Raw genomic sequence first — 20,021 nt, forward strand, 5'->3', positions numbered from 1 at the left:
ATATTTCTTTATATTTGTTAAATATTTGTTATTTTTGACCACTTTCTGCGCACTTATGAAAGACTTTTTATGTTATAAATGAATAGTTGTTATCAAATGTAAGCATGCAAAAGACAAAGGATCCCATAATGAGGACCACTGCAGCCGGACAAAGGCCCAATTAAAGATCCATAAAGAGAGATCAGAGGGATAAAATGGTGTGAACAGAGCGTTTCAGCTTCTTGACTCCTCCTGCATGGACGGAGGAGGAGGAGGAGGAGGAGGAAGAGGAGGAGGAGGCGGGACTCGGTGCACCTAAACAGACGGAGAGGTTTTACATTGTGCTCAGTGTGTCAGCCCTGCATCAGCGGAGGAACCACGGAGCACGGCCAGAGCAAACCTTTGATCGGGGAGGATCGTTCCTGCAGCTCGGACTCTGCGGTCTTTGTTGGCTTCGACTGCAGCTGGAGGAGGAACCGCTGCGGAGGACTCGCCCCCAATAACCCGATCTGTCGGCTCCGGAAGGGACGTGATATGAACCCCTCATCGGCTTAGACGGCAGCGCAGCGAAACAGCCCCGCTTCGCGAGGAGGGGGGGATCGAGAGGACATTTGTACCTTCAACCTGCAGCCGAAGGCCCGATAGAAGACAACACAAGCAGCGCAGCGACAGAACCTGCAGCCATGCCCGGGTTTGATTACAAGTTTCTGGAGAAGCCAAAGAGGCGCTTCCAGTGTCCGCTCTGCAGCAAGGCGATGCGGGAGCCGGTCCAAGTGTCCACCTGTGGACACCGCTTCTGTGACACCTGTCTGCAAGAATTTCTAAGGTATGTTGTGTGAGTTTGTGTTTGTTTTGCAGGGATCCACCTCTGTGCAGGCGATACCCAGCGCTGCAGCTCAGCCTCTTCTAGTTTCGGTAGAGCCACAGTAAATAAAGGATGTGTAGGTGTGTCCTCCTCACCTTTCCTCTGCGGGCTGTTACATTAATTTTAGCCTTTGTGCCGATAAGCGGGACAATGCGAGGCCCGGTAAACAGATTTGTAGTCTCAGGTGTGTTGTGTGCTCTCTACAGGTGTAGTGTGTATTGCTTCACAAATATTATCCCAGTCAAGCAAATCGTCATTTAGTTTGTGCCTGTGCAGATTTTATTTATTTCCTTTTAAGTTTAATGTCCAGGTTGGAGTGATTTAGAGTTAATATCCTTCATGTTGTAGTGGTAGTGTCCTGCAGAGGGCCCCTGCCTCCTCATCCTGTCTCTGTCTCTGCCCCGGGGTGCCTCAGTCTGCTCTGTGTATGTGTGTGTGTTAGTGTGTGTGTGTGTTTGAGTCTGACTTTAGTCCAGGATTAGACAGAGTCCCCACATTGGTGTCAGTCGGGGCACCAGGGGGCCACTGAGGGACCTTTCACTCAGGGGTCAGCGATCTAATGAACCTCTTCACCTCCTAATCAGCTCAACACTGAAGTCTGTGTTAAGACTCGATCACAAAGACAGCCTTTGTTTTATAGTATTAAAGATGTAACCACTAACTATCACACTGTGCTTCATGCAATACAACAAATGCCTCTTCAAACCACCTGCAGGTAACAGACCTCCATCACCCTGTTTCCCAGCCCGACACGCTGCAGTTCACATTCACGTCTGTATGTGATGTTTATGTGCAGGAAATCATTCAGGTTTCAATGGAGCTCCAGTCAGTCTCTGAGGAGGAGCAGGCTGCTGTGTCCACACGTGATTAGCACCTTTAAAAGTTTGCTTTTGTTGTCCAAAATCTAGATTAATTGACTAAAGTGATTTTGCGTCTAAAATGTCTCCATCACGGTGTCATAAAACAGAGCCAGTAGCATTCTTGCTTGAAAGTTTACACAAATGATTAATTAATCATTTAAATGTTTGATGATGATTGATGATTTAACAGTTACAAAAATACGTGAAACTGCATTAATTCCTGATTAATATTGATAAACCTGACTCAATTTTCCTATCATACCTAACCATGTAAGAATAAGTACACTTTCAAACAAACTCCAAAACTTTCAGCTTCTTAATGAATGAAATTTCTATTCTTTTCATATTGATTTATGCCAACTTAAATCAATATGTTATAGTTGCAGCCTATTTTCTGCATTTTGATTTGTGTACATTTGCCTACATTTGCGAATGTAAGAGCTGTTTGTTGATGTTTGTCTTCCTTGTTTTTACTACTTAGTGTTTAAAAAGTCTCTCTGGAGCTGACTTGAGGGCACTTTGGAAGGAGAGCTGAAACAATTAGCTGGTCATCGATTGTTTTCCTGCCAGGAAATCAATCATGGAACACATTTTTCAGACATTTAGATGAGGAAATTAGCCGCTGAATGAGAATTTACACCCATTTGCCGAAAAATTAGGTGCATTAATGGAAGCTTACATTTTCCAATGTAACAATCCTGCTCTAAATCCTTAGCTAACACTGGTAAAACATAGTTACAAAGGTAATAATTCAACTGTATGATCATTTTGAGGGTGTAGTTAGTGGTATTGTGTTACTTAGCCTAGCCCACTGACTAATGAATAACAGAAACATGTGACAGTGCAACACAATACAATTGAACAGTGCTACAAACCACATCCTCCACCATGAAAAGTTGAATCAAGTTAACGAAGTTTTAAACAAAAGCTGAATATTATAACCTTAATAAAGCTATGATTTAGTGCAGGACTGTTACATTCGTTTTCAGTAGTGTAACTAAGGAACTGACAAGTGAGTGAAAAAAAAACATGTTTTCTGTCAGGTTTAAGGCCAAATTCTTCAGTGACAGTGATAATTACCTACTGTCTGGATGGAGTTTTCTTCAGTGTCATATGTTGTGAATGAAACGGGATCTTTCATTAGACTCACAACAACTGCATTGTAGTTTTTTTTTGTTATGTCTGGAGGATGTACAGCCGCTGTATTGTGGTTCACTGATCATATGGAAAGATAAATGTAGGACGACCAAACATAAACCCGCTCTAAACAAAGAACTGTGTGTGGTTTTGTAAAGCCACAGAGCTGTTTGATGTAGTTAAATGTCACATTTTTAGCAATGAAAAAAAGGAAGAAAAAAATAGATTTATGTCATAAAAATGTATCGCTGTCTTTTTAGGGAGAAGTTAAGTCGGAATCAGTTTTGCAGCTTTTTAAATTGTAACCAGGATCTAAGCATGTCTTGAGTTTTACTTGATGAAACATGAAGACACCCTGAGGGAAACTCAAATACATTCAAACTTTCAGGAAACAGGAATAACTTATTCAGTGATAATTCTCTCACCCTTCCTGCTTCAGCAAACATCTGCTGACGGCACTGAGGTGGATGGATGCTGTGAATACATAAAGTGCTTCGTCGTGAGCTCCCGGTTCGCAGTGTTTTGAGTCATCGTCTTTCTTACTAAACAGAGGCAAATTGCATCTGGTGCAAAGGCAGAAAGCGCGATGAACAAAGAGAGCGAGGGAGGAGCAGCGTTCCCTGCTGATCAATGAGTTTGGCCCGACGCTTTGTCTGCCTCATCCCGGCCGCCTCCGTCTTCATCCTCCAGTTTCCTCTTCTCTTTTTTTTTTTTTTTTAAACTCCCACAGAGTGAGTGAATTTAACTAAAGTTTCACGACTGATCAAAGCGTTTAGTTGAGCAACTCTTTGCGGTCGGGGAGTCAGAGCAGGCATATGATTCATCTTTAAGTTACGTGACCTAAAGAAACCTCCAGCGTGTTCTTCTGCTGCAAGCGTGGTCAAATAGCACATCCCCTAAAGGAGCTGTGGTTTTATCAATACTTACTTGCAGGTCAGTTATAGGCCATTACTATGAGATTCTCAGATTGTTAAGCAGCTTATTAATACTCTTTATTAATCGTTCATCAACATCTATATCTTCAGATTAGAGGATTAAACTCTTAATTGATGATTTATCACCTGGAAATGCAGCTTACATTAATAAAACTCCTAATTAATGATTTATTGCATCTATATAGTGTTATATTGGTTGATTAAATTCTTTGTTAAAGACTTATTAACATCTATGACTTAGGACTAGATGATTGAAATTCTTTATTGGGAATTTATTAACTTTCATAACAGCAGACTGGACGATTAAAACTCTGTATTCATGACTTAAACTGCACCGCTAAGACAGTTTTATTATTCTGACAGTCCAGAAGAAGTTGTTCTTATGTAGCATTAATAAATGATTAATTAACCATTAATAAAGTGATTTTCTGAAACCTTTATGAAAAGAGTGAGGCTCAAGGTTTTCGATTGCGATGCTGAGATTCATAACTCTGACCGCGTCGGCTGTTTGCTTAGACGAGACTTCCTGCTCCGCTTTGCAAGCAGCATAAAGCCTCAATAAACCGTCACATCAGCAGATCAGGCATAGAGAAGCAGCGGACAGGCCGCGTTCTCACCTCTTTAATTAATAAAGTGTGCCGGTTGGGCGCCACTGAGCATGTGCGTCCTTTGTGAAGTTTATTGAGGCTGACAGACAGTAGTTAGCTAATGCTCGTTGCCCATTGTGCAACAAGCTCGATCCTTTCCCCCTAATTATTGAGGGCTGTGTCGCATCCAGTCCGGGCTTGCCATCTCGGTCTGCCCACTTTCACACGGGCGGCTCCGTCGCTGTCTGTGTCGCAACAAGCTCCCCAAGAGTGCTGCTGCAAGGCATTGCTGGAATGGTAATGATACTTTCTCAAGAAGTGATCGTCAGTGTCTCTGGGCATAGTTTATTTTAACTCCTAAGTGTTTAGCAGTACAGCAGCCTGCTCTTACAGGTGCATTGCCATATTACGTGATTTATGATTTAAATCTGCTTGTATGTACCATTTAATATGTTAAAATGCTGCTTATAAATGCCAAGTAAAAGGAGTTTGAGCATTATTTTAAAGTTAATTCTGCCTTTTTACTTCAGGGCGATAAAGTGAAAACTCCCTCAGAGGCTCCCAAGGAAACACATGGATTGTTGTCACTTTTCCATGTCCGAGTGCCTCTTTTAGCATGTGATGCTAATGGGCTGTGTTTCCGCCATGAAAGGAATGTGTAAATACAGCAGCGGTCCTGAAGGATTCCCCCGCTCTGAGCGGGAGTCATGGGGGTAAAATCAGCCCTGCCCTGCAGCTTTAACACTCTCCCCAATCAAATTTGAGTCACATGCTTTCAGCAGTTAAGCGTGTGCTGACCGGGGCAGGCCTTTGTTTTAGCTGCGCCTGCCTCTCTAATAAAGGAGAACAGCATTTAATAGTAGGTCTTACGGCGCTGCCACACATGCCGAGGGTCTCAAGGCTTGCCGGGTCTCCCGAGCCGCGGTAATGCCTTGCAATGTGACAGTGGTGCCTCTGTGGGGATGATGCAGTGCCTCGCCACGGCCCTGACAGGGGTGTAATTGGTTTGTTCGGCCTGGGATCTTCTTCCTACAGGCCTCCGCGTAGTCGTATACTGCAACTGCTTACTTACCCCGAGTCACGAGGAGCTCCAAAGTGGGCTAATGGGGGAAATTTTCACGGCCCGATTATTCACTGTCCGAAAGCCAGGAGAGTGTTTCTTGCAAGAGTCCGTGATTCATTCTCACTTTGGCACATCCTCCGTGTGTAGTGCAGCTTCTTCTCTCCTCATTGATGTAGGTGCTACTCATTTTTTTCTGCCCTAGTCTCCCACGTTCTTACAGCTTGAATGTCCAGATGCACAACCACCAGCCTCATAAGTGCAACCGCCAAACGCCTCGTCCCTCTCCTGCTCTTCTTTCACCGGCAGCAGTCCATCTAGGTTCCAGCTCAGTTCAGCGTGGGGGCTGTTTGGTGGAGGAAATCAGATAGTTCACCTATTGTGAAGCGTTTATAAGGATTCATGAACGTGTCAGGAAAATTTTCAGTCAATCACTTTTATTTGTAGGGTTTTTTTCTGCTGAATTAATTGCATTTTGTTGGCAGTAGCCACTTTGTTAGACAGAGTTAGATGAGAAGATGAATATCTCCTTCGTGTATGTACATTAAACATTAAGCTGTAACTAGCAGCTGGTTAGCTTAGCTTGGTATAAAGGCTGGAAACTAGAGACATCAACCCATCTAGCGTTGTCCAAAGGTCAACAAACTCCTTCTACCTGCAGTAAGCATCATACTCATTCTGTAATACATTTATTCTACTCTGCAGCATAACGTCATCCAGACTCCAATTAAGAGTCTGCATCAATCAAATGCAGAACCTAATACCAAATTTAAGGGCTACGCTGGGTTATTTCTGCCCTGGCCATCTGGAAAACTTACAGTGACGACGTATCTCCAAACCAGATGTAAATATATATTAATTAGCATCAGAGCTACTGGTAGGCAGATGTTTTTACCTTTGGACAGATTCAAGCATAGCTTTTTGTGTTAAAATAAGCTAACCAGCTGCTATCATTACTTTGCGTTCATGTATATATATAGAGAGAGAGTCCTTAACTAAATCTGAAAGTTTTGATTTACAGTTAAACCCTGGCAGTGTTAATTTGTATCAAAACACTGAACAACAGATGCGATCTGAGAGACTTTTGTCTGTTTTACTACCTGATGACTCACATTAGCGAAACGCTTCCCTCTTAATGTGTGATGAATTCACTTCTGTCCATTGTGCAGACGGAGGGATGTATAGAGAGGCACTCTGGCGTCTGTGACTGGGCGTTTCTTGAAGGCCTAAATGGAGCTGTGTTGCATTAGTGCTCAACGTTGTGTGTAAGTCTGCCACTTGGGGCAGCTGGGGCTTTGTGTCTCAGTGGGTATCTGTATCTGAATGGGAGCGGAGCCACGGATGGCTGATGAATGACTGCGTGTTTCGCTGCCATTAACGTCCGTCAGTCCCCATCACAGAGACATTCACAGTCCCCTGCAGGTGTCCGACGCCTGCGCAGGCATCCTGGGTGCAGATCCGGAGAGTTTGGATGGCACTTCAGCGCCCCGTTCCTCTCTGGTAACAACAGCGTTCAGTGAGCTTCACACAGAGAGATGTTGTGTTTAGCTGAGTGAAAGCCCTCGGGCCTCCGCTCCGCACTTTCGGGGTCTGTGAAGACCTCTTAGAGCTGCTCACTGAGGCCGCTGTCAGCTGACGTGCTCGGGGTGACGGAGCTGGAGACAGCCCAGTAAATTTTAACACATCAATGCAGAACGAGGAGAAGAAAGACATGTGCAGAGAGAAGAATTGCTGCAGGACACAGCAGCGTTTGTGTGTGACGAGAACAGTCGGCGCTCTATTTGTACCTGTAAAGTCAAGAGACGAACACCAGCTACTTTTCTCTGGTTCTAGCAGCAGTGACGGGGCACGGAAGTCAGATCGTGACTAAACGCTTCTGAACTTTACACTTCATTACGCTGCTGGACTTTGACACAGACGCTGATCTTTAAAGTTTAACATGGGTGATGTTTACTTCCCGAGCTGTTGATACAGACTTCAGCTGTAGAAAAAAAAATACAGATTTTTTTTCAGTTTCGGCTTAATGAACCAGAATAGTTCCCGAAACTTTCAGCTTACTCTCATTTTCTGTCATTTGTGCTCATTTGGCAGCAAACAACAGGAAACGATCTCAAATCTCAGTGTCGTGAGGAAGTGGATGTTGATATCAGATACTTATAAACTGTCCACATTTAAACAGAAAAATAATTAACAAAAAAGGCTTTAAAGTTAGTGTTTGTTCACATCTTCTAAACATCAGACAGTCAGATAATTCTCTGTCTAACCTGCCTTTAGCAACGACAAGCGACATGTGACTCTTGTTTACCTGCCCTCATTTTCTTCTAAACAAACCCAGCGTGGATTGAAGTAAAGAAAACAAAGTGATGATCATTTGGGGAAACTGGCTCTAGTTAATAGACTTCCTCTTGTTCTCAGAGCAGCGCCCGTCGCCCCAGAGGCCGACCGCTATAGATGTTGGCCGACCTTTTCAGGATAAGACGATCGTCTCCTGGGAGGAAGTCGAGAAGCTTTAGAGATGCAGCTGTGATGATGACATCTCTGGGAGAAAGCGCCCTGACCATTTCACACAGCTGCTGAGGCCCAGAAAACTGTCATTCTTCTTAATGCGACAGCTGTTTTGCGTGAATGTCAAGAAAAAATAAAAGGAGAGCAGGCACTTGTGACTGGAAGAGACTCAGGAGATGGAGGGCCACTTCAGACTCAGAGATTTATTTTCTCAGCGAGATGTTTTGCCTGAGTTCATAAGTGACAGTCGGTTCAGCTCAGGATCCAGAGAGTGGTTTTATCTGGATCATGGGCAGAGCAGCCTTGAGAGCGCAGACAGAAAGGAATCCTAAAAAGACGTATCGTTAAAGAGCACTCGTTGAACTGTGTGACCACACCGAGTGTTGTTTCACTGCTGTATGCAGCGTGTGAACATTTAGATGAAGGTAATTTGTGGTTTAGAAAAAGCGGCTCGACTTCTGCTCACCTGAATGACTCAACTTTAATTTACCACAGTGTAATGAGACATATGTTTATGGATATAAAGGCAAACAGCGGCATTTTAAGTACAGATTTGGTTTCTGGTTTTCTTCTGATCTTTTTCTGATGATTTTAGGCTTAATTTCGTGAATTCTTTATACCTTTTTTTTAGCTTTACTTGTCTTTAATAGCAGTTAAAAGCCTGGAGGCATCAGGTTTCTTGCTACGTAGCTTAAAAATGAAAAAGTACGTCAGTAAAATTAAAGCTACAAAAGACAAGTTAGTTTAGCTGGTCTCTCGTTGGGTAATGATCTTTAATATTGTGGCCACTGTCTCTCTTCTCTTTTCATATGTGTTTTAAGGAAAAATAACTTCTCTTATTTGAGTATTCACTGGTTTTCTTGAACCTTGATGTTAGTAAATTAAATATATTTTGGGTTTACGCTGCTGATCAGACCGAACAATCTGACGGTGGGTGCGGAAACCATTCACTTTTGCTTTCTTTTCCAGAATCCTTTTGACTAGCTACAGTGCTAGTTTAATAGCCGTGTCATTGCGGTGATTCATCCGTCAAACCCTTTTCAGCGGCGTCACTGTACAATTAAATATTTTTATGGCAGACTATCCAGCAATATTATGTCAAGACGTTTTTGTTCCGGGTCCTCTGACCTGTTGTTGTAAAGTAGCTGCTGTTTTGTCCTTGACACCGTCACGTTGTCTACCGAAACACTATCAGTGCCGTCGTGGTCGGGGTTAGGGACCCATTCATCTTAACACAGCCATCGGATGTAATTCTTCCTAACAGACGTCTGATTCGTGTGTAAGTAGCTCTGCTTACAGGCAGCTCTGGTAATCAGAGTAGAAGTGTTCATTCAGCCCAATGAGAGCCCCTTATAGACATGCCTCGACTTGTCCTCCTCTATAAGAGCTCCTTTAAAATGAATCCCGCAGCCTTTTTTGGCCCAAACAGAGATGGAAAACATTCCAGCTATGCAGCGAGCCACCTTGCCCCGCACACAGCGAGCGTGCTGGGACCAAACCGCTGAGCCCAACCCTGCTGCTGGGCCGCGGCCAGTTGGCCCAGATTGCGAAGCATGGCTCGTGTGTACACGTGCATCGGTATGCATGCTATGTGAAGCAGCTCGGGATAGAGGTATAGTTATCATAACACATACATGCCTGTCCACGCCGCTGCATGTGAGTTTCTAATCAAGTATTTGTGGTGTTGGTGATATAGTTCAGGGGTGACGTTTTGAGGTCCGTTGTAATTGACTCCCTCTCGCCTCGTCTGACATGTTTGTCTCATGCACAGGTCACTGAGCTGACACAGCTCGGCGTGTGCGCGGCGACACACATGTTCAAACTCCCACACGAATTAAGTCCAGCAGGAAACGGTTAATGTTTTTATGCAGCGACACTGAACATCTGGTAGTTTTAGCTTCTGAATTATCAGCTTGTCTTAAGTCGCAGTCACTTTTTGAACTTTTCTGCTCTGTTTTCACCGAAATGTTGCAATGATTATGAAATAATCAGATGATAACTGCACATCTTCGGCATAAACCCTTAAGAAGTGAATATATTTGGAATATATATTTTGTTTGCTGGTCGGACTACAGAAGGTTTGAGGAGGTCATGTATTTACCATTTTATAGTTCATAGATCAAGTGATTAATTAATAAAATAACTGCCGGTTGCACCCACTTCCACGTTCCCATAAGAAAAATCTGGGAAATTGTTGATGCAGCAGTTTGAATCTGAGTCAAGCTGATGATGTAGTGGAAGTAATGTGTTATTATTCATGTAGGAGGGGAAACTAGCGCATATTTTTTTAGGAACTTGTCTGCCATCTAGCACAGAGTGAGAAAAGTTTAACTACAAACACACTGTAGCACCCTTCTGTCTGATTTAATGTGTTTGCATCAGGGAACTGTCTGCGCCGACAGGAAAGCACGTGAGGAATCTGTGTCCACGGCCTGAAAGCCAAGCAGCTGGGAGCAGAGAGCGCGAGGAAGTCGGCGGCTCGCTGCCGAGACACCTGTCCCCAGTGAAAGGCTCCTCTGTGGAGCCGAACAGGTGTCGGCAGAGCAGTTAAGCCCCTCACTTGAAACTGAATTGTAGTCATTTATCCACAGGGGCCTCCGTCAGTGTTAAGGTCAATGCCCCAGTTGCGCCGTTCAGCCACCAGGGCTTCCTTCCTGCCAAGACTCTTCCATCTCCTTCTCATCACAGGTCTGCTTATTGTGGCGATCCTTTAAACCAAACAGCTCAATGAGTCCCTTGTGTTGAGCCTCAGGATCTCGCTCGTGGCTCATTTTCAGATACGTCAACACGGCGTTAATGCTCTGAGCGTCCTCCTCCTCCTCCTCCTCCTCCTTCTTCCTGCCTCTGAACAGGAACAGGCCGGCTATAGATCCCTTGAAAGGACCAGCGCAGGAAGTCGCTCCATCAGGTGCACCTCCAGATGGATCGGTCACCTCCCTCAGGAAGAAGGAGCGTTTGTTTTCTAAATTTTCTCAGCTCGCCAACCATGAAAATGATGACAGGCTCGGCTGATTGTGGAAATAGGGCGAACACATCACTGGGCAACTGATGATTATTTTCATTACTGCCTTAATAAGGCAATGATTTTCTTGACTAATTCATTAATCAATGGGAGAAAAGGCCCAACTTGACTTCTGAACAGCAAGATACACGCCGCTTCTTTTACTAACTTGTTGCACAAAGTCACCCAAGTGCAACTTTATCTGGCAAACAATAAGAGCATTTCTTCTTAAAGGATTCATTAAAATGAGAAATGGTTGACATCTCTATTTGTTTTTTTTTTCTGTTGCTCTTTTATGCGTCAATTGAAAAATCTTGTCATTTATCTCATTGTTGCTCCCGGCAACAGGGGCAGGTTGAAGAATTCATGCTAGATGAACAATGCAGCTTGAAACAAAGGAGACGATTTGACGTCAGCACCTCGCCTCGCTGAACAAAGAAACTGCATCCACGAAGCAAGAAGTGGACAACTGCAGGAGGCGTAGCTCGGAGCTGGCTCTCCGGCAGGAACAGGAGGGCAGGGACGCGCCGGGGGCGTATTTCTCTTTTGTTTTTGGACTTCATCTCCTTGTAGTCACCGTAGATCGAGGCTGATAGGGAAGAACAGAAGCCGCGGCTCGTCTGATGTGTGATCAGAGCAGCTGATGATAGCGGCAGCGAGCGGGGACTGGTTTATTTTTTGTGAATTAGTGCATGTGTGTGTGTGTGTGTGTGTGTGTGTGTGCTCGCTGTCAGACACACACCTTTAAAAAGCCCTCACCTTCCCTCCCGGTTACCATGGACACCAATAGCACAGGGCCTAAAATTGTCACCGCCACTGATGTGCACACCTCAGCTCACTGACAAATCAGGAAAAGGAGCTTGTTCAGTAGTACAGCGTGGAAATTCAAATGAGCCTCAAACATAAAGCTCGTCTTATGTAACGTTTTCTTCTCAGATGCCTGAGAGGCGTCAACTTCTGAAGGTGAGCGGCACCGAGGTAGAAAGTTGAGACGAGGCAAAGAGGGCAAAAAGTTTGCAGCGTTTCTGTTTGAGAGCACCACAAGTGACTCACGACACATCAGACTCACGGCTGTGCCTCCCGCACTCAGCTGCTGCGATAACACTGAATCACATCGAAGGCAGGTCACAGCCTCTGACAAGGGAAAATCCAAATCATTACCCGGACTATAGTCTGCACCATCTTCAGTTTGTTGTGACCTGAGACACTTCCCGGCAAAGTTCACGTGTCCCAAATACAAATGTCCTTATCGGTTTCACAGACTTCAGCCAGTAAACGTGAGTCATTGTGCCCACGCGTAATAATAAAAAATAAAAGAGAACTTTATGTCTTAACGATCCAGTGGGACTGGACTCTGCTGTCTCTGGCTAATTAATGGATGTGTCACGGAGGGCATTTCACATTTCTCCGAAGGTGTTCTTGTGGGATCAGACCAGAATAACTCCCACACACAGCCGAGCTGATAATGGTTTACCCACACCTGCTATCTCGCTCACACATGGGTCAGCTCGAGAGGAGTTTGTGTGTGTGTGTGTGGAGTACTTATCTATGAAAGACAGGAAACAAAGACAGCTGGTTAATGATGGCAGAGCTGCTCTTTTTGGCGTTACCGGCAATTTGTGCGGCGCACAAACTCCATCAGACTTCGCAGATCTTGACCTGATCACAGGAAACAGCAACCCAACTGAAGTCACCTAAACTTAACTTCTCATGCAGATCGACTGCTTTTCTGGAGGGTCGGATTTCCCAGAAGAAGATTTTATCAACGACAATGAACTGATTCAGTAGAAAAACGTGATGAGACAGTAAGCCACGTTGACGCTGCCCGCATCTATTCCAGCCTCATTCATCTTTTCAAACACTCATTGTTTTTACTACCGCTATATTTGTTTCCCTCCCTGAGACTTGTCACGTCACCTGATGTTCTGCCCACGTGGGGCAAAACATGAACAGACAAAAGCTATTTATACCAACCAAGAGAGAGAAACTACCACATGAAGCAGACAACCGGTCCAGTCTGTCCTGATTGAGGTGGTTACGTGGTTTTATTCTGATTGGGTTGTTATTTTGTTTATTAGTGGAATATAAGCTTGATTGCTTTCTTTGCTTGATTCCAAATGTAGTTTAGCTAGCAGAGGAAAATGCAAATGAATGCATGCTTTTTTCCTCTGCTTTCACGCTAACATTTAAGGTGCTAATTTACCTACCGAATGCCAATGAACCAGCACAGAAGAAGAGGGTGCAACATGTTAGTGTCTATATAAAAAATATATTTGCTACCTTTCTCCACTTTTTTTGCCACAAAATGTGCATTAAAACTCGTGGCTGTGAAGTCGCTTGCAGATGCGCTACATAATGAAACACATTTTTATCACCTAACAAGCCTGGACAACTTTTTCAGATCCGATATAAAACAGCTGCATTTTAAGCCTGATTTGCAGGTTGTTGTTTTTACTCCCGTCTCCTGTGCACGGGGTGAACAGGTGCAGGTTCATTAAAAGATCTGTTGTCCATAAGATGCAGGTGGTCCGAGGGATTATCTGCTCTGCCCACCTGCTGCAGTCACTGGCAGGGTATGCGATGCAGAAATTAAGTGACGCAAACTGCTCATCAATCATCTTATCCTCTCAGTTTGTTTACATCTTACTTTGCTCCGCGTCTGAATAATTTTAATAGAAGGGTGACGAGAGCTGTGTTTCAAGGGTAAGCTGCAGATCTGTTTGCATTATTACTGTAAGCTGTGGGCTTTGGCTTTGAGAGCTGACTCCATTAATGAGGAAGCACTCTTCTTATGAATTGGTATAAAATGTGATTTATGATGAGAGCATGCAAAGCTGCAGCCCTCCTTGTCCTCCGCTGCCATGAGCTCAAGTATCTATAGGTGCTAAATAGTGAAACTTTAGCTCTAAGTGGCCCCTGATTGATGTCGTGCCTCTGGTGGCCGAGCGTAGAGTAAATTCTCTTTAAGGAGAAGCTGTCCCTCTTGGCTTCTGGTCAGGGTGAAACTGATCTGGGTCGTTTCAGACTCATAAAACAAACCCCACAGAGAGCAAAAGGAGGTCGTTGCGCTCGAATAATGTGCTCTTAGGACTGGCTTGCAAATCACTGGCATATTCCTCTTCATTCTTCCACTGGAGTCAGGATGAACTTGTCAAAAAATGCTTGCACACTGCAGTCTACTTAATTTTGGTATTTTAGTGTCTTTTAAATACCTTTTGGGCTTTTGCGTCAGGATTTGTTTAATTTTTATCAAGAGAAGGCTCCATTAAAACTGAATCTCGTCATGTTTGGTATGAGTTTCTTATTTCAGGATTTCACCTTTCCTTCTACGTGCAATAGGAGATACTGTCCTGGCATTTAAATCACAAGTTAATCCATTATTTATGTAAAGAACAGATTATCAACTAATCAGAGAAAGGGTATTCAAAGAGAAATGCTTTATGGTGCGGAATATGCTTATCTCTGGATTTACAGGGCATTAACCTCCTGACCCCCCTGTCAACCATCTGGCCTCAATAGTATGTGAATGTCCCAGTGAGACGTTTATAAGATGATGCATATAAAATAAGGACTAAAATAGCAGCTGAAACACAAACAAATACTTTGATAACATAAAAAATAGATAGAAGATCAAGTTATCGACAGAAGATCAAGTTATAGATAGAAGATCAAGTTTGTTTGCACAAACAGTAGCCTGGCTCTTAGCAAAGGCTTCTGTATGGATTAAACAAACAGGACATGAAGTGGGTAGTTAGTGGGATTAAGAGGTGTTAGCAAACAGATTTTGGACAGAGTAGCTAGTGTTTGCAATGTTACAGTCTGTACATTTAACACATATGTAACTGCTGAGTTTACTTAAAATAATTACGTTTGGCTGGTTATATTAATAGTATTGAGACAAGTAAACATTGCTAGCCTAGCTTCAAAGGTTACGCGGAGTCCAGAAACCTTTGAACAGGCTAGCTGTTTCCACTCCTTGTGCTAAGCTAAGCTAACTGCTAAGTGTTAGATAGCATCTTATGTATTTTATCAGTGTACAGAAATATTTGGGCACTACATCTTTAGTTTAGTTAGGTAGTTAGTTATCTAGTATCAATGTACAGAAAGATTTTGAGTTCAGACTAGATGTTTCCAGACTTTGTGCTAACTATGCTAATAGTAGCATTATAGTTAGCAGAGTGATATTTATCTGTTTCTTAAGGTTTAAGCCTAATTAGTAAAATGTTAAACTATTTCTTTAAAGCTAGGTCAGGAATTGTTTAGTTAGTTAGAATTAAGGCCGGAAACTGGAACAAGGTTGCTTGCCTGACATTACGAGCCAAAAGTAATAAAATCTTCTAATCTAATAAAATGTTAGATATCTACAGAAACATCTAGACAGAGTTCAGGCTAGCTGTTTGTAGTCTTTGTGTTAAGCTAACTGCCAGCGGTAGTCTTATATTAAGCATACAGACGAAGAAGCAGCATTTATCTGCATTTAAGCTATGTTTGTAATTCTAACATTTTTCTTAAGCTATCTGTGTTTAAGCCATGTTTGTAGTTCTAACAGTTTCTTAAGCTAAATAAACGCCTTTTTCCTGCATAACATAACACGCTGCAGATGTCACATACAGATTGAAAAGCTTCCATTCTCTCGTATTTTGACAGACAGCTTGTACAATAGCTGGAAGCTCGCTGCTGCTTCCACACTTAATCTGCATTAGTGCTGCAATTTCATGCTGTGCTTCTCCATGATTGTGACTGCAATAGCTGATTCATTAATGCCGTTTGAAGGAAAAATGAGGTGACTGTGTCTGCTACTGCTTGTCCAACGCCATATGCATACAGTTGGCAGACAGCTCTTCCTTTCAATAGGCCTTGGCCGGTCTTAGAGCCCGTCCGTTCAGTGCAGGCGTTCCATGAGATCAGTGTGGCAGCGACGCAGCTCCTCAGAAGCCGGCTGGTCGCTGCCGATCGCTCTTTTGTGCAGAAATCTGCCCTCTGAAGCTGAGCTAAAATTAGAGCCGCCATCTGTGATTAAAACAGCTAGATTTCACACGTGTCTGCAGAAATTTATAGCATGTTTCCATTTGTTGCTGAGTAACAGTTCTCTTGGTCTTTCACAGCATTTGTATCTTCACAAATGTGTGACAGTGGGTAGTAAAATGGAGAGTGGGGTATTTCGCACCTATTGCAACCTTGACAGCAGCTTTTAGCACATCTCCACAGACCAGTAGGTCCTTCTCACATGTGCGACATGTTAAAGCTCAGGACTTTCATTGATCTCCAGATGCAGTCCTTCAGCCACCCCACCCCTCCACAAACCGCCCTTCAACCAGATCAAACATTCTCCTTTCAAGCTCTCCTTTCCTTTCATGTACGCAGTGCAGGTCCTCATTCGTGTGGGTTCGCCTCCGTTATGGTGGTCTCTCTCTCTCCCTCTCTCCCTTTTTTTTTTTTTTTTTTTTTTTTGCCGTGTTCTGTGTGGGTGATGGTGACGGCACTCTTGGATGCATGAGCTCAGCGCCCTGTACAATTGATGGGACCTCTCCCTCTCCCTCTCTCTCAACCCCCACCCTGCACCCAGATCAGCAGCAGTTAATGAAAGTGGATTGATTTTCCTGTACCTCTTGCAAACAGCGTATAATCTGGGCGATGAAATCGACCAGGAAAACAAAAGATCCTACAGCATTCCATTATATTTGCTGTTATTTAGTTTGAGTGCCCGCCAAGCACAGCAGGAAATACTGTGTCTGTATGAAATGCACGACTAACGGCGAAAATCTATCTGATTTCATGCCTTTTAGTGGAATAGTTCAACAGTTATTCAGTCAGGAAATATATTTATTGGCGTCCTCGTTGACAGTGAAATGAGACGACGGCTGTCAACGAGGAGATAGAGCTAGCTCGACTTTCTTTAAAGCCAGCAAAACACCTCTAAGTCTCATTAATTTGTGTGTATCTATTTTCTTCAATAAGGCTAATTTATTTATATGAGTTTTCTTTCAGAAATCCCATATGAATTTGTTAATGCTAAGCTAACTAGCAGCTGAGAAAAGCGATTAGCTTAGCAGAATGCAGGCAAATGAGCAAACTGATAGCTTGACTTTGCCTTAAGCTAGCACCAGTATTAGCTCGCTAATTAAAGTATAGTGTCTATTTTACCTCTTAAAAGAAGGTTTTCTGTTAACGTAAACTAGCTGCTGCAGCTAGCTTCGTATTTAACACATACGTGGAGAGTGGGGGCAGTAGTATGTTTATTTAAATTTTATTATATTTACCAAAAACGTTTAACTGCCTCTGATTTTATTACATACCAGGTGTGAATTAAGAAGAAGCCTTGAGCCTACGACGGCTATAAAATCATAAAGTCAGCAGAAACAATCTGTTGGAGCTGGATTAGCGTTTCCTGCTATAACCATGCCGTCTCTGATAAAGACTCTGTGTCAAAGCCTGATCAAACTGATGGAAAGAGACAGTGCGAGAGGATTATAACTACTCGTAAGCACCGTCTCCCTTGCTCGCACACTTAAGGATGGATTATTGCATCTCACAGGCTTCCCTTCCGCCTGCAGATGGCTGCTACTCCTCCCTCTGACCCTCCACATCCAACCATCCATCCTTCCTCTCCTCACCCTCGGTGTTCGTATCCAGCCTGTCTTCTGGCAGGTGGTCGTTTCATCTTCAATTTGATATCATGGTGTCTAAGCTGCACCTCTGGCAATACGATGAGTCATCGTCGTCCTAATTGCTTATAAATTCAAACCGACTGTCTGATTTCTCCTCGTGAAACTCGTGTTTCCATCCAGGAAATGTTGGTCTGTTTACAGGAAAGAACATGAATAGCTAACATTTCAAATCAATTACATTTTTCTTTTGTGCCTTGTAATTCAATGTGTTTACATATGTCTCACTTTTATTGCAGACCTTCTGTGCATATGCAGCACAGATACAAATAAATAATTCAGCAAAATATTTGGGTAATTGTTGGGTCAGATTTTGAAAATCTTAAGTCAGTTCATAAGGAACATAGTGCACATAGTAATATTAGTCTTTATCTACTGCAGGTGCTAGCGCAAAGCTGACATTTAAGGAAAACAAACTGAGATTCTGTTAACCTTTGGGCCATTTATAGCTGCGTGGAGTCGCTCACAGATGGCTTGTGCTCACAAATGTCAGCACAGTGAGGTGAACTGCGCACAGAAATGAATAACATTACATAAGCGATGACGGCGTATGAGTGGGGAATGGCCTCAGGTGTCCTGATCTGTTTGTGCGGTCAGAAAATTATATCTGTGTGGGCCCGAAACTAAATCCCAGTAGCATCAAAATCTTCTCCCTTTTGTGCAGGTTTTGTAGGTGGTGTCTTTGTAGCTAGTAGTAAAACCATCCTTTTAATGTTTTTTTTTTTTTCTATCTTGGTCCACATTTGGTCTCAGTGAGTGTGTTACATGGGGTGCGGGAGATGAAGCCAGGGAAAGAGGCCAGACATCCACCCACTCACGCTCTCTCTAGTAGTAGTAGTAGTAATAGTAGTAGTAGTAGTAGTGTCTTTCTTCTACTTGCATCATTTTTTTTTCCTGTTTTGGCAAAGTAACACAATAAAAATAGTCTGGATAAAGGAAGGATGACATAGAGAGCGGATACAGAAGCTTAATATGTGAAACACTGGAAACGGTTTAATTTTCCGCCTGTCTTTTTCTGGCTTGTCTGACACCGGGTCAGATGTAATTTATTTCTGTTGTGATGATGACCATGACCTGCAGACTGTCAGCCATTGTTACTTCATATTAAACAGCTGCCAGTGGCTGTTAGTGACCAGCAGAAGAAGTCACATTGCATTTTACAGGTGTCATATTCATGGCACTTCTGGCTTCTACACCCAAGCTTCTGACATTTGTCCAAAAACATACTATAAAAAATATTAAGGAAATAATGTTGGCACCAAAATGGAGCCCATCCCATATTTTCTTAGCTTTGTGTAGCTTTGATGTGATAAAGAAACTCTGTTTAACTAGAATTTATTCTGTCAGAGGACTCCTTTGCCAAAGTAATGAAATAATAAATCACAATGGACTAATAATTATAACATAGCCCCTATGTTCAGTGAAAAATGGCCAGTAATAATGAAAAAATCAGTATTTTACGAAGTGAGGACAGAGCAGATGGGACATGATTAAGAACAAACACTGTGCCATGTCTATAAATTGTGTGGAGAGAGGAAGAGGAAACAATTCACTGTTGAAAGGCTTTACTGGGTGGTGGAAGGACAATAATAACAGATTTAAGTCGACTGTGGCTTGCTTTGTTTACAGAGAAAGTCGGTCCGTCAGGGTTATGACTGTTAAGCCACGTCCACATATAAAACAATTCATTCATCTCCCTTTGATTTGTAGCTGACAGTTGGTCACTCGTGGACATCCAAGGCTCTGGTTGCCTTCATTTGAAAAGAAAATACTTTCAACGCCTCCGTTGCTGCATTTGCTATCAGCACAATGAATTTGGTGCTTGGAACCAAAGTCAGGGACGGTGTTTCCCTGCAAGAAAACATGTGAGGTGTTTGTGTCATATTTCAATTAGCTGTGTCAGTCACTTTTTTGATTATTTTTGTACACAATCATCCTGATAGTTATTTTTTACTGGTTCTGGACCATGTGACATGAGAAAATAAGTCTAAGGTGATGTCAATTTGTCCAACCAACACTTTTAAACCAACATATAACATATTTCAGTTTTCTAGCACTGCCGTCAACATTTTGTTTTTTCCTCTAGATGTAATCAACTATTTTAATCTAATCTAAATATGATGTTTTCAAGCGACTGGCTATGCTAGCATACCTTAGCTATTAGAGGCTGAATGTCAGAGGGTTTACACTGAATTTAGAAAGTCACCGACGGCTTATCCTTTAGGTATTAAGTCCCACACACAAAGCTGTCACAGCATATCTCTGTGTTGCCGTCCTACACACAAAACGTGTAAAGGAGACGTCGATCCACCTGTGGGCAGGTGTGTCATCACACTCCGTGAAAGCAGGAGCCGCTCCTCCCTTTTTAGACAAATGAGAGGGCTGCAGGGAGCTCGGCTGAAAGCCAAATGAGCCGTGGGCGAAGTC

At 43.1% G+C, this 20,021-nt stretch overlaps 1 protein-coding gene across 1 annotated transcript in view; it reads left to right on the forward strand.

Moving 5' to 3' along the window:
• The first annotated feature begins 222 nt into the window (after positions 1-222).
• traf4a (tnf receptor-associated factor 4a) overlaps positions 223-20,021 on the forward strand; it is a 33,912-nt gene continuing 14,113 nt past the window's right edge. Inside the window, exon 1 of the mRNA XM_047594326.1 lies at positions 223-805. Within this exon, the coding sequence (XP_047450282.1) occupies positions 663-805 (143 nt within the window). The 5' untranslated portion in view covers positions 223-662. The remainder of the gene's footprint in view (positions 806-20,021) is intronic.

Source organism: Mugil cephalus, chromosome 9 (genome assembly GCF_022458985.1).
Source record: "Mugil cephalus isolate CIBA_MC_2020 chromosome 9, CIBA_Mcephalus_1.1, whole genome shotgun sequence".
In the NCBI taxonomy this organism is placed as follows: Eukaryota; Metazoa; Chordata; class Actinopteri; order Mugiliformes; family Mugilidae; genus Mugil; species Mugil cephalus.